This window comes from Pelophylax lessonae, assembly GCF_965119305.1.
Source record: "Pelophylax lessonae genome assembly, chromosome: 12".
Lineage (NCBI taxonomy): Eukaryota > Metazoa > Chordata > Amphibia > Anura > Ranidae > Pelophylax > Pelophylax lessonae.
The window spans coordinates 16,945,817-16,961,154 of NC_138779.1; the positions used below are offsets into that span (position 1 = coordinate 16,945,817).

General features: G+C 41.8%; 1 protein-coding gene across 9 annotated transcripts in view; it reads left to right on the top strand.

Moving 5' to 3' along the window:
• CAMTA1 (calmodulin binding transcription activator 1) overlaps positions 1-15,338 on the top strand; it is a 2,131,086-nt gene that overhangs the window by 1,261,601 nt on the left and 854,147 nt on the right. For all 9 annotated transcript variants that reach the window (XM_082273273.1, XM_082273274.1, XM_082273270.1 and 6 more), the window contains exon 5: positions 9,432-9,503. In XM_082273273.1, coding sequence (XP_082129399.1) covers positions 9,432-9,503 — 72 coding nt within the window. The remainder of the gene's footprint in view (positions 1-9,431; positions 9,504-15,338) is intronic.

Consider the following 15,338-nt stretch of genomic DNA (forward strand, 5'->3'; position numbering starts at 1 on the left):
CAGAAACACTTTTTGCAATTTACTTTTTTTTTTTTTTTCTTCATTTTATATTAAGATAGCACACGGCACCAACACTGTCACTTCGAATGGAGATGTGATGGATAGAAAAACTGAAATAATGCAAGAGACCTTAATCCAGACCTTGTCCGCAGTCATAGGATCGTTTTTTTTATTTGTTTTTCTCTTTTTTTTTTTTGAGCATGCCAGGCTGTTATTGAGTCTGATTTATAGCATTCATGAGCAGTGGACTAAGGCTCGCTGACAGGCCCTCAAGGGAAAAATCGGATGGCTTGGGATGGTTCCACTAGCTCTCTATTTTTATTCTAATGATGAGTAAACAGTTTATTCTTGCTAATATGTCAGCCTCCTTGGGGAATACCTCTGCAAAACATGGCAGATGATAAAATATTGCTTGTCATATGTTCATTCATACATTACGTGTTTAAAGGGTCCATCCACCCAAAACCTACGCTTGATAGATGCTGGAGAATTGGATCATCTAACAATTTCAGGGGTGGTCAGATCTCGGTGGTGGGCTCTAGGTGTCCACACTTGCCGAGCCCTTCAGAATTTCTTATTTTATATTATGGAGAATACCAGTACTGAGGCAAGGTCATCTAGAACCCAGTGCGAATATGACAAACTGTGCTCCACCCCCTAAGATATTTGAACATTATGTGTCAGCAAAAACCCCCCACAAAAAAACTGAGCATTAATCTACATGCTTACCCGCAAGCATAAATTCCCCTCCTCTAAGTACAAATCCACCCCTCCGCTGAAATCCCTGCTCTCAGCACAAATCTTTGCCCCCAAACCCACCCAAAAAAATCACCATCATTGCAAATTCTCTACCCCTACAATTCCCCTCCTAGTTACATCTCCCCCCCCACTCCAAATCCCTCCATCCCAGCACAAATCCCCCCCCCCCCCAATCCCCCCTACTGGCACAAATCTTCTTCCCCCATCCCCTGTCCCAACACAAATCCCCCTAAATCACCACTCTTTGCACCTTCCACCAAATTTCCCCTCCTAGAACAATAAATATCCCCTGCCACCCCCCAAATCTCCCCTTTGGGGGGGGTTGTGTGCTAGAATGGAAGATTGGAGGAGGGGAATTTGTGCTGGGAGGGGAGATTTGGAGTGCGGGGGAGAGAATTTGTGCTCAGAGGGAAAATTTAAGGGGTAGAGGATTTATGATAGGAGGGAGGATTTTTTTTTTGGGGTGGGGGGTAATTGTGCTAGGAGCATATGTGGAATGAGAGGATTTGGACTAAGCATGCAGATTAGTGCTTGATTTTTTTTTGGGGGGGGGGGGCAGGGTTTTTTGCTGACACATGCTCATGTATCTTTGGGGGGCACAATTTGGCATGTTTGCCCTTGGCTCTAGGTGACTTTGTCCCGGCACTGGTAACAACACCCTACCCCTTTTTAATCCCCTAAAGCACAGATGTTAAACTAGTCGCCCTCCCGCTGTTGCAGAACTACAAGTCCCATGAGGCAATGCAGTTTCCAACAGTTACAACCATGACTCCCACAGGCAAAGGCATGATGGGATTTGAAGTTCCACAACAACTGAAGGACCGCCAGTTTGACACTCCTGCCCTAAATGCTGGACCTCCACAGGGTTGCCGCACAAATGAATCATGCTTGGCGGACCGTAGTGCTAGGGGTATAATTCCTGCTGCACACCCCCTAGCTGCTGCCCTTTCAGCTAATGGGGGAGCAGATGAGGGGTGGTAAAAAGGCAGCTCAACCCTGGGTTTTTTCAAGCCCTACAACCCCTAATACAAACAAACGCTAACGGGCCCAGTTGCCCCTTAGTAAGGCTTCGAGGAGCTATTACAACTGACAATTCTGCAAGCTTGTACATTTTACAAAGGGAAAAATGGGAGCTATTCTGAGCATGCCAACATCCTATCTAATCAGAAAAATTGGGAAAGACAGGTATTCACATGGAACTACTCTCGTATGTGTGGTCTTTATGGGCACATCATGAGACATACATGGACTATATATTCTTTGAAAAAAAAGTCAATTTATTAATTATTCCTTAAAAATCTCAATAAAACACAGAGACTGGCCCCAGTTGGAGCTCAGCTCATATATAGGAGATCAATGTCTCCAAACAATCACTGTCATGTATATCATACATATATAGATTAAATTGGTACAGACTTTTCTGTATATCTCCACGGTCCTGAGGAAGCTGTATGCGAAACATGTTGACCAGAAAACAGACAATAACCACACATCTGCACATTTTGTCATTGTCAATCACTGTCATGTATATCATAGATATCATAGATTAAATTGGTACATATCACAAAATGTGCAGATATGTGGTTCTCGTCTGTTCACTGGTCAACCTGTTTTGCATACAGCTTCTTCAGGACCGTGGAGACATACAGAAACGTCTAAATTTAAATTTAAAGGTCTGTACCAATTTAATCTATATATATGTATGATATACATGACAGTGATTGTTTGGAGACATTGATCTCCTATGTATGAGCTGAGCTTAAACTGGGACCAGTCTCTGTGTTTTATTGAGATTTTTATGGAATATTTAATAAACTGACTTTTATTCAAAGAATATAAAGTGTATGTATGTCTCATGATATGCCCATGAAGTCCACACATATGACAATAGTTCCATGTGAACACCTGTCTTTCCCAATTTTTCTTGTACATTTTACATTACCACGATTCCTTCTTTTTTAAATGGAATATCTGAAAGACAGCGGCCGATCGGAAACAAAAAATAGCATCATCCCGAGTTACAACATCATTAGACGACTAATGAACATCGCACCAGGCACATCTCTATTCCCCCAAATCATTTTAAACATCTGAGAGAAGAGAAAAAACACCTTTCGCAATTAAATATAAAAAAGGGGGGAAAGAAAAAATCTCGGCGTGATGCTTAGCCAGAGAGAAATATTTACCCTGAGCAAAGCCAGAGAATGAAGAATGCCAGTTATGATTAATGAGTTCCCAGCTCAAAATTTGAAAAGCCAAGTTTGTTCAACTCGGAGTTTGATCTGGATTGTAAGTTTTGAAATTCAGCTGGGAAATCGAGCCGGGGAGTAGAAAAGGGCAGCAGTTCAATAACGTCTATGCTTAGGATAGGAAATATACAGTATATCTGTGCCATAAATTCTGTCTGCCACCTACGTCTAATATTAAAGGTCATGGCTTCCTTTTTGACATCTTTTGTAGTACCACAACCTGGAGCGCAAAGAAAAATTCCAGGGCTGAAATGTATGTCAAACCGTCATGACAGCCGAGAAGAGATAGCTCATCCCTATTTGTTTTACATATATCATCCGCTAGTTACATGATGAAGGTTTATTTCGCTGGGGTAACTCCACCTTCACTTCTTTTTTTTTTTTTTTTTTATGGATACAGTGTGGAAAGGTTAGATCTGAAATGATGTCTTATTCTTGTTTGGGCCTCCATGGAGAAGATCTAAGTTGGGGAGAGTCTCACCAATAGTGACACAGACAGAAATAAATCTTACTAACCCCTTGCCAACCAGACTTTTTCTGGCACTTTTTGTTTACAAGTTTAAATCAGTATTTTTTGCTAGAAAATAATTTAGAACCCCCAAACATTATACATTAAAAAAGCAGATACCCTAGGCAATAAAATGGCGATCGTTGCAATTTTTTATGTTACATGGTATGTGCGCAGCAGTTTTTCAGATGCAACTTTTTTTTTTTTATAATACATTTAACCGCTTGCCGACCGCCGCACGACTATTTACTGTGGTGGTCAGCCCCTCACAGGCAAAGCGACGTAGGGGTACGTCGCTAGCCTGTGAGGGTCTAGGGAGCGAGCGCGCGCCGCCGGAGGCGCGCTCCCGCTCCCGCTCGGTCACGGACCCCCCGCGCGTGTGACCGGCGGACCTGATGTCCGCCGGTCACTCGCGATAGTCCGTTAGAGCAGGAGAAAGGCAGGCGGCTAATGTAAACAAGCCGCCTGTCATTCTCCCCTGTGTAAGAATAGTGATCATACGGTTCTACTATGTAGGACCGTTGATCACTGCTCCTACACCTCAAGCCACAGCCAATCACAGTTAGAATCACGCCCCTAGGGACACACATAACCCCTCCCTCTCAAAAAAAGTTAACCCCTTCACTGCCAGTGTCATTTTACAGTAACAGTGCATATGTATAGCACTGATTACTGTAGTAATGTGACTGGTAACCCCAAAAGTGTCAAAAATATCAGTCAAGGGTCCGATCTGTCCGCCACAATGTCGCAGTACCGCAAAAAAATCGCAGATCGCCGCCATTACGCGTTTAAAAAAAAAATGACAAAAATCTTTCCCTTTGTTAGTAAACGCGATAACTTTTGCGCAAACCAATCAAAATACGCTTTTTGCGATTTTTTTTACCAAACATATGTAGCATAAAACAAATTGGCTGAAAATGTTAAAAAAAATTAGATTTTTACATTTTTTTGGGGGGGAATGTCATATAAAAAAATTTGAAAAATATTGTTATTTTTGCAAAATTGACGCTCTTTTTTTGTTTATAGTGCATGATCAAAAAATCACAGAGGTGATCAAATACCACCAAAAAAAATCTCTGTTTGTGGGAAAAAAAGGACGTCAAATTCGTTTAGGTACAGCGTCGCACGCCCGCGCAATTGTCCGTTAAATTCACGCAGTGCCGAATCGCAAAATAGGCCCTGTCAGGAAGGGGGTAAAATCTTCCGGGGCTTAAGTGGTTAAATGAATTGGAAAAAAAAAAAACATATTTCCCTAAATTTTTTAGTAAAATGTGAAAGATGTAAGAGTAAATAGATACCCATGTCATGCTTTAAAATTGCGTACGCTCGTGGAATGGCGACAAACTACGGTACATTAAAATCTCCAATAGGCAATGTTTTAACGCCTTTACAGGTTACCTCTTTAGAGATACAGAGGAGGTCCAGCATTAGAATTATTGCTGTTGCTCTAACATTTGTGGCGAAACCTCACTTGTGTGGTACAAACACTGTTTACAAATGCAGGCGCAGCTTACAGTCGCTTCTGCGCACGAGCACGGAGGGATGGGGGCACTTTAATTTTTTTTTTCTTATTTGTTTTTTTTTTTTTTTTTACACTTTCCCTCTAATTTTTTTTTTTTAAATCACTTTTATTCCTATTGCAGGGAATGTAAACATTCCTTGAAACAGAAAAAGGAATGACAGGTCCTATATGGGGTCAAAAAGACCCCAAATCTCTTCTTTACCTTAAACGCAAAAAGGCCATAGTCATTCAAAGAGTATCTACTGTCAGGTGTTTTCTCGGGCAAACCGGAGGAAATAGTAAGCCTGAGAAACACTGGCGAGCGGCAGGTAGGAGTAGGGGGTGGAGGATGTTGGGGATGTGTATTAATAGCCCCTGTATTGTTTTTCCCTAACTTGTAATGATGGCCTCACATGGTGTGGCTGCAATTTGTTGCGTCTTGGCTTATCAATTTTCCTATGTCCACGTATTCATTCACCTAGCTTATCCCTATTCTCTAAAGGGGCAGGTAAATCACACAACATCCAATCTATGCCCTGCCATTTTCTCTGTGTTGCATCAGAAATGTGGGAGTGCTTATCTGCAAGGGCATACATATGGGGTCGCAGGGGTCGCCATTGCAACCCAGCACCATGCTCCAGGGGGCCCGTGCAGCCTCTCTGTACAACTGGATAGGAGAGTTATGGCATGTATAGGAAACAATCCCTCCATGTAGCCACTGAATGCTTGCTTCTTCTCTCCCTCCCGCAGACATTCAGAGGCTGCTGGTGGGAAATGGAGGGCATCAGTTGCTCTACATTCCGATCCCGCTGCCTCCGTATCCCTGCCCTGTTGCTCCAGACACCTGTTTGCTTCTGTGGCCCCCTGTAGAACTGGATAGAAGGGCGGCAGCATGTAGAGGAATTGATCCCTCCATGTAGCTGCTGCTTCTCCTCCTCTGCCTCCCGCAGACATTCAGGTAGGGCATCAGTTCCTCTTCATGCCACTCCCACCTGCTTCTGCGGCCCCCCTGTACAACTGGATAGGAGGGCAGAGGCATGTAGAGGAACTGATCCCTCCATGTAGCTGCTGAATGCCGCTTCTCCTCCCCTCCTTCCCGCAGACATTCAGAGGCTGCAGGAGGGAAATGAAGGGCATTAGTTCCTCTGCATGCTGCTCCTGCCTCCTCCTTATCCCTGTCCTGCTGCCCCAGACCCCTGTGTGCTTCTGTGGCCCCCCTGTAGAACTGGATAGAAGGGCGGCAGCATGTAGAGGAATTGATCCCTCCATGTAGCTGCTGCTTCTCCTCCTCTCACTCCCGCAGACATTCAGGTAGGGCATCAGTTCCTCTACATGCCACTCCCACCACCTCCTTATCCCTGTCCTGCTGACCCAGGCCCCTGTCTTCTTCCTTGGCCCCCACAGTGCTGCCTGGTTCCCACCTCCCACTGGCTGCTGCAGAGGATTTGGCAGATTTGAGAGCGAGGAAGGAGCCAGTAAATGTGATCGGTACCTGCTTTTTTTAATTTTTTTTTTATTTGTTTATAGCTGAGGCATTGTAAACTGCAGAGAAAAGGACTGATGAATCTGTCCTCAGTCGCTTTCTCTGAGACACCAAACAGATCCCTGATATTTCACCAAACCCCCCAACGGAGGGTCCTAAAATATATGTAAAAAATTGTATAAAATAAAAAAAATAAATAAAACAACAAAAATAAAAAAGATTGACATCAGTGGCAGAACCACCAAGGTTGCAAAGGTCGCACTTGTGACTGGCCTCTGACATTCAGTCACAGTGGGCGGAACCCAAGATGGCAGGAAGGTGGCCCTATGCTTTTATTTGTTTTCAGACTGCCTCTGTCTAATTGAAATCCTGTAGCATGCCATACAGAGGTGCTAGCAGGTGCTGGCAGTTGAAACAGCTTCTAGAAAGCAGGTTGAGCCCCCGTTCACATCGGTGCGATTTGACAAAAGTAGTTCCTGCACTACTTTTGGTGACTTAGGGGACGACTTCATAGACATCTGTGCATGAACCCGCACAAATGTCTTTCAAGTTGCCCCCGAAATGCAGCTTTGAAATTGTGCGAGTTCAGATAAAGTTGCACGATTTTCAATCCTCGTTCAGTGTGAACGAGGGCTGAAGTACTATTTGGCCTATTGCAGTCATGTGATCTGCTCTCTAGCGGGTATGGTTGTGTTAGAAGAAAGCAGAGCCCAGAATGGGACCAAACTGTCACTTATGCTGATCTAATGTTTTATTGAACAATGGAGACGGAACAACTGACATTTTATAATGAATCTTTGGAGCTTAATTTTCCAATAGCAAATTATTTTAGAATGTTTTTTGTGGTTTGATTTGAAATGGTTTTAGTACCTTCTTCTGCTTTTCATTTTAATAAAAACGCTTTAATTAAACATCACTTAATATTGGCCTGTTTTAATTAATTTTATTTTAAAGATTTGCCTTTCATAGCCATCTCTAATTATTTCCAAATCGATATATTAACATGAGCCGTACAAGTGTATAGTATGTACTGTATTCTATCAAATCATTACTGTAATTTATAATTGATTGCAGATGACCTATTTCATATGTATCTAATGCCAATAATAAAAATGTCATATATTGCAACTTACTGGTTCTTAGATGTGGTGGTTGCATTTGTTTTCTTATTTCATGATTGTTTTCTCTATATTTTCAGCTTTTGTTCCTGCAAGTAACGCACTTCCTGTCCTAGAGTGACAACGCTCACTCAGTGTATCTATGGCGAATAAGCATTGTCACCCTAGGTTAGGAGGTATGCTAGGACTACAGAACATATCCTCCTGCCTTTATTTTTCTAACTTGGGGGGATATGCTCAGTAGTTCACAGACGTAAGCTGGAGAAAAAGATAGAACTGCTTAAAGCTGAAATCTGGGAATTAGACAATTAGAATAGGACAATTAAGAATTAGACAAGCTTTACTGCTTTCCTCCTCACAACAATAATTAAAGGCCAACACCATGAAAATAAAAATTAAAAAAAAATCCACCCTTGCAATGCAACTGGCCCCACTGCAAGGAAGGAATTTTTTTATTATTCCTTGTTATGTCTAGGGGCAGAGGCTTAAAGGAAAGGTTCACCTTTGGAACATGTAACATGTGCCTCCTGATGATGCATCGATAGGCCTGGTACTCCTGATGATGCACCAATAGGCCTGTTCCTCCTGATGATGCACCAATAGGCCTGTGCCTCCCGATGATGCAGTGATTGGCCTATGTCTCCTAATGATGCACAGATTGGCCTGTGCCTCCTGATGATGCACCGATTGGCCTGTGCCTCCTGACGATGCACCGATTGGCCTGTCCCTCCTGATGATGCACCAATAGGCCTGTGCCTCCTGATGATGCACCAATAGGCCTGTGCCTCCTGATGATGCACCAATAGGCCTGTGCCTACTGATGATGTACCGATAGGCCTGTGCCTACTGATGATGCACCGATAGGCCTGTGCCTACTGATGATGCACCGATGGGCCTGTGTCACCTGATGATGCACCAATAGGCCTGTGCCTACTGATGATGTACCGATAGGCGTGTGCCTCCTGATGAGGCACCAATAGGCCTGTGCCCTCCTCCTTTCCTGAAACGCTATGCCTCCTGGGATATGTAAATAAAACATGTTGTGCTAATAATTCCCAAAAATAAATATATAATTTTATCAAATATAAAAGTCCCATCTCCTAGTGCAATCATTTGCACTGTGAATGAATTCACAACTAATAAATGTATCAAAAAAGTCCTGAATTGTGTTCCTACACCAGACAGAATATTGACCACCAGATAGCCACAGATCATCATTATTTGGAGATTCGGATGTATTCGAATTTCCAAATCACAATAGTAACAAATTTAAACGAATCCGAAATTACTAAACAAAATGTTGTGCAAAATTCTAATTTAATTGAATTTGAATCAAATTCTAAAATAAAATCGAATTCGAAATTAAGAAAAGAATGAAATAGAATGGAAAACAAAAGGATGGAATAGAATAGAAAAAAAAATAGAATAGAGTAGAATAGAATAGACTACAGTAGAAATAATTTAATCTTCTTCCGAAATTCATATTTCAAATAGAACAAATTTTTGGAAGGTGAAGATCTGCTTTAAATAGATAATAAAATGCTTCCTATGTTAAGTTCACAAAAGAAAGTAAATACGCATAAAGGTTTACATACAGTTTAACGGGTCCATTTATGAAGCAAGGAATGCAAATGTTACCAAACATTCTCCGGTGGAGAATCTTCCAGGCCCATGTGTTTAATGAAAGTGATTGATTCTCCACCAGAGAATGTTTGATGCAAGTCACATTTTGTAAGTAGACCATTTGTTGTTGTTTTATGTTCCTGTTAATATTTTTTTATTAATATATCTCTCCTTTTATATTTTGTTGCAGTGTCTCTATGGCTGCTATGTCCATTCGTCCATTATTCCAACGTTCCACAGGAGGTGTTACTGGCTGCTACAGGTAGGGTCACCTGGATGGTTTTCTATTCTCTCCATGATGGGTTGGCTGCTGTTCAATGTTGATTGGTGGAATTGTTGGTTGGCGTTGGTTGGTTCCTCTTGTTTTTATGGCTTTGCTGCGGTTGATCGTCTTGTGTTTTTCCAGCTCCTGTCTCCGGGTTGGAAAGGATGGCGCTCTTTATACCTTGAATTAGTTGTTTTGTACATTGTTTCCCTTGTCAGTTTTAAAGCTTTTTTGCTTAAGGATATTTTGAATATTATTATTCCGGCACCAATGCTCTGATGGGATGAGAATTTATTAGAATCCTTTAGCGGAATACATCCGGAAATATATTGCGCTGTTTGATGCTTAGAAGTGTACCAGACTGCTAGATACGAAGGCGGCCATTTTTCACCCTAATATTCAAAATAATACAGCCTCAGTTTTATTTGAAGAGCAGCTCCAGGCAGATAAATAAAACATCCTTTTATTCTCTAATATATACCTTCAAAAGCAATAAAGTCGTTTTTTTTTCTTTAATTCAGCTCGTAGTTCCATGAATTGAATGTCAATTCTTTGGCAAAAAAAAATATCCATCTCTATATTGAATTGCCATAGTGCAGCTAAAAGGTAAAGCACAAACGGTTTAGGGCTAGAATGCCTGTCAGGTTTTTATTACTGTTCTTTCTGTAGACATTGTGGAGATTCTTATGCATTTCCTGTGTGGTCACCAAGACAGGAAGTAAGCAAAATCTCTTTAAAGTGTGAAAAGTAAGAAAAGTAAAAAAACAATGCCCCCCCCCTGCAGGCTTAAGTCATAATGTACTAGTATACACTGCATACTAACATGTTATGACAGACCAGTGTCGGCACAAGGTCACAAGGGCGAACATGCCAAATTGCGCCCCCCACAAAGATGTATGAGCATTATGTGTCAGCAAAATCCCTCCCCCTTCCCAAAACAAACTGAGCACCAGTCTGCATGCTTAAGCATAAATTCCCCCTTCTACAAGTACAAACCCACCCACCTGCTGAAATCCCTACTTCCAGCACAAATCCCCCCCCCCCCCAGCCAGCTCACATCTTCCCTTCTCTCTACCATTATGTCCCCAGCACAAATATTCCTAAAAAAAAATCCCCCCCTCCTAGCACAAATCCTCTACCCCTCAAATTTCCCCTTCAAGCACAAGCCTTTTCCCCCAACTCAATCATCCCTGCTAGCACAAATTCCCTGCCCCTCTAGCATATCACATTTTCTAGAACAAACCCCCCCCCCCCCAAATCCCCCCTCCTAGCACAAATCCTCTTACCCCATCCCTCCTCCCAACACAGATCCCCCCCAAAGCACCACTCTCAGCACCCCCCCCCCACATTTCCCCTCTTAGGACCATCCTTACCTCCTGCCCCCCCCCAAATTCCCCTTTTTAACACATACCCCCCCAATCTCCTTGTGGTGCCCCCCACCCCACATGATATCACAGTGCCTAGGGCAGCTGTCCCTCCTGCCCACCCCTGCCCTGTGACAGACTTACCTGTGCACGGAGCCAGCGCAGTGCTGTCAAGGTTCACTAGGGCTGCCATCTTCCCCTGGCTGTATGAATGGCAGGGGCCACAATGACATCACTCCTGTGTCCATGGCTCTGGCATGGAGCTCTGAAGGTCTGGCGCGGTATAGAATATACAGACTAGGGGATTTTTTGTGCTTGGGTATAACTTAAATTTTTTACGAATAAAAATATATATATATTTTTTACTTAACTTTTTTTTTTCCATCGCATAGGGGACAACATTTTTGGTGATAGGTTCTCTTTAATGAGACATCAGGGGTCTAAAAGACCCTGCATATCTCCCCTGTGTGCTGCACTGAATGTAATGCAATGCACGTCGCACTGCATTACATCCTATCCTGGCCTTGATGGATGGGGAGACTGTCAACAGGGACCCAGAAGTGACGTCACACATCACTTCTGGATTAAAAACTAGAAGAGGAGGAGAGCGGACGTGTGTCAACTCTCTTCCCTACCCCCCACCCCCTCTCCCTGGTGGCACCCGCTATGCACCGCGCACAGGGTGTTGGGAGCATTTGGGCAGCAGCAACCTGGCGCCTGGAGTTTGTTGAGCCCTGGACTAAGCTATGAATATATATATAAAAGTCTGTTTTTTTATTTTTCTTTTCCCAATCTTGAAAAAATAAAAATAAAACAATGAAATTATTATACATGTACGTCATTTTGCTCAAGTGGCTGCAGGCATCATCCCGGTACCATTTTTTAGAGCCACGGTTGGCTTGTGATAACAACCAATGTGGCAAATCAGCCGCTCGGCTGTTATTACAAGCAGCGGGAGGGGATGCCCCCCGCCTCTCCGCCAGGTCTCCCATTACCAGCTGGCCTGAGACCCGAACAAAGCCAGAATCGGTGATGTAGTAACCCAGAAGCGAGGTCACTTCTGGTTTCTCCAGTAGCCAGCGGCGCCAGAATTGAAAAAATCCAAAGTATTAAGAAACGACGATTTTGGTTTTTTTGAATACTTTTGAATGCAGAGGGGGGGATCCCTCCATAAAGAGTCCCTGTCACTGCCTATTACTGTCCTTGTGACAGCAATAAAAGTGGTCAGAATTTTTTTTCTTTTTTTATTTTTAAAGTGACAGTGTAAATATAAAATAAATAAATAAATAAAAAAACATTTGAAAGTGCCCCATCCCTGCATGCTTGCGTGCCATAGCAAACTCATAAGTAAGTCACACCCGCAAATGTAAACGGTGTTCAAACCACACATGTGAGGTATTGCCATGATCGTTAGAGCGAGAGCAATAATTCTAGGGCAAGACCTCCTCTGTAACTCTAGACAGGTATCCCTTAAAAATGTTGAAAGCGTCGCCTAATGAGATTTTTAGGTACTGTAGTTTGTCACCATTCCACGAGTGTGCACTATTTTAAATCGTGACATGTTAGGTATCTAGTTACTCTCCATAACATCATCTTTTACATTATATAAAACAAATTTGGCTAACTTTACTGTTAATTGTTTTTTAAAATTTATTGAAGTGTATTTTTTCCAAAACAAAATGCATTTGAAAGACGGCTGCGCAAATACAGTGTGACATAAAATATTGCAATGACCGCCATTTTATTCTCTAGGGTCTCTGCTACAAAAAATATAAATATTGCTTGGGTTGGCCCTGATGACAACCAGGGATTCCCTCACTTAAAGGGATTTTTTTTTCACTTCCTGTTTTGGCTATGGGACAGGAAGTAAAGTAATTTTCTAGCAAAAAATACTTTTAACTTGTAAGCAATACATCTCAGAAATAGGCCTGGTCTTGAAGTGATCCAACTTATTTATGCATACTGTATGTTAGTAATGTTAATAAGCAGATATTAGATATTAGCTTAAAGAGGTTGTAAACTCATTTTTCATTTTATTTATTTTTTAACAACCTGAAAGAGAAACACATAATGAGCTAGTATGCATCGCATACTAGCTCATTATGAAGTACTTACCTTAGAAGGAGCCACCGCCGTGCCGCCCGTTTACCTGTATGACGGGCGACATGTTCAGTCGCCCGTCTTCCGGGATCGCGGCATCCGGCCATCTGATTGGCGCGCGGGAGCCGACAGTCACGGCACGGGACTCTGAAGGAACGGCACCAGCGGCGTTCCTTCAGAGAGCATGCGCCAGTGACATCACTGGCTGCATGTAAGGTAAATATCTCCTAAACGGTACATGTTTAGGAGATATTTACAGTACCTATAGGTAAGCCTTATCATAGGATCATCTATAGGTACAACTTGCAGAGGAGGGTTTACTTCCTCTTTAAGGAAGGCTTCTATTAAGTTGACTGATTGGCTCCTTGCGCTCTCTCTACCAGTCTGAGCTCTGTTGTACAAGGTATTGCAAGGTGCCAGGGAAAAATCAGGTAATCTCACTGCTTTACAAAAAAAAAAAACATTTAATGATCTGTCATTCTATAGAGATTAGCATTGTTTGTGTCGTTTATATTTGCCTGGAGTTCAGCTTTCAAGGATTATCACTGAGGCCATGCTGAGTTGTCACCACCATTTTTATTGAAGTGCCGGGGGCAAGTTTCCGTACTGTACTGGTTTCATCTTGTACAATGACACCTTCGTTCAGGCATGTTACAGGTACACATTTAGGCATTGCTGACTTGGTCATTTTCAGGCTCTTTAATGATGTGAGAATGGCTGGAGGTGATCGCTGGCAGTAATACGTTTATTGAGAACCTAAACCAAGCTGGAAATACATTGTTATTATTCAGTATGAGGCTGTGAATGGGTAGATGTGTAGATTTATTTTATTTTTTTTACAAGACATCAGGATATTTGGTAATGAGCTTTGGGTTATTTTTATGGTGCTAACATCTTCTGATTGTATATATGCCTATTATAGCTCCCTTTTGTTTCTCAAAGGGGATCTGACATTTGAAGAGATAGAACGCGTAGGTAGGGCTTAGTGTAACATCTCTGGATGAAGACATGGTGTATGGTATACAGTTCAGAACTGAGAACCTCATCAAATAGATAGAAATATGGCTTTTTCGGCAATATGGCTGTGCCTGGGCAGTCGGTGCTGCTGCTCTGGAACGCCAAAAATCAAATGGGCTTACAGTAACAGTGCATAGTTATAGCACTGATTACTGTAGTAATGTCACTGGTACCCCCAAAAGTCTCAAAAATGTCAGTCAGGGGTCCGATCTGTCCGCCACAATGTTGCAGTCCCGCAAAAAATCGCAGATCGCCGCCATTACTAGTAAAATAAAAAAAACAATAAAAATGAAATAAATCTTTCCCGTAGATAGTAGACGCAATAACTTTTGCGCAAACCAATCAAAATACGCTTATTGCGATTTTTTTTACCAAAAATATGTAGCAGAAAACAAATTGGCCTAAAATGTAAAAAAATTTAGATTTTTTAATTTTTTTTGGGGGAATGTTATATATCAGAAAGTGAAAAATATTGGGTGTTTTTTTTTCAAAATTGTCGCTCTTTTTTTGTTTATAGCGCAAAAAATAAAAATTGCAGAGGTGATCAAATACCACCAAAAGAAAGCTCTGTTTGTGGGAAAAAAAGGACACTACATTTTATTTGGGTACAGCGTCGCACGACCGCGCAATTGTCCGTTAAATTAACAAAGTGGCAAATCGCAAAATAGGGCCTGGTCATTAAGCAGCAAAATCCTCCGGGGCTAAAGTGGTTAAGAATTATGATTTAAATTGAGTTAATTTAAATCAAGCCTTTTTTACTATTGATTTAAATCAGCTTGATTTTAATTAAATCCACCCTGGTTGTCACCCTGTTAAAGAAAGTGGAAAAATAAATCTACTGACAGGAACAACAGAAAATTAAACTAGAAAAAATAGAATTTGTTAATGCAGGGGTTTCCAGATTTTAGGGTGACCAGTGGGGGTAGAAAACGCCCCATGGTTAGTGGGAGTAAGCAATGCCTCAGTCCTGGTGGTCAATGGGAGTAAACCAATTATATAGCACCTGTGGTCGGTAAAAGGGGAATAGTGTACCATCATTGGTGTCAGTAAAATGAATATTGTCCCATCATTGGTGTCAGTAAAATGAATAGTGTACCATCATTGGTGTCAGTAAAATGAATAATGTACCATCATTGGTGTCAGTAAAATGAATAATGTCCCATCATTGGTGTCAGTAAAATGAAAAGTGTTCCATCATTGGTGTCAGTAAAATGAATAGTGTACCATCATTGGTGTCAGTAAAATGAATAGTGTACCATCATTGGTGTCAGTAAAATGAATAATGTCCCATCATTGGTGTCAGTAAAATGAATAATGTCCCATCATTGATGTCAGTAAAATGAATAGGGTC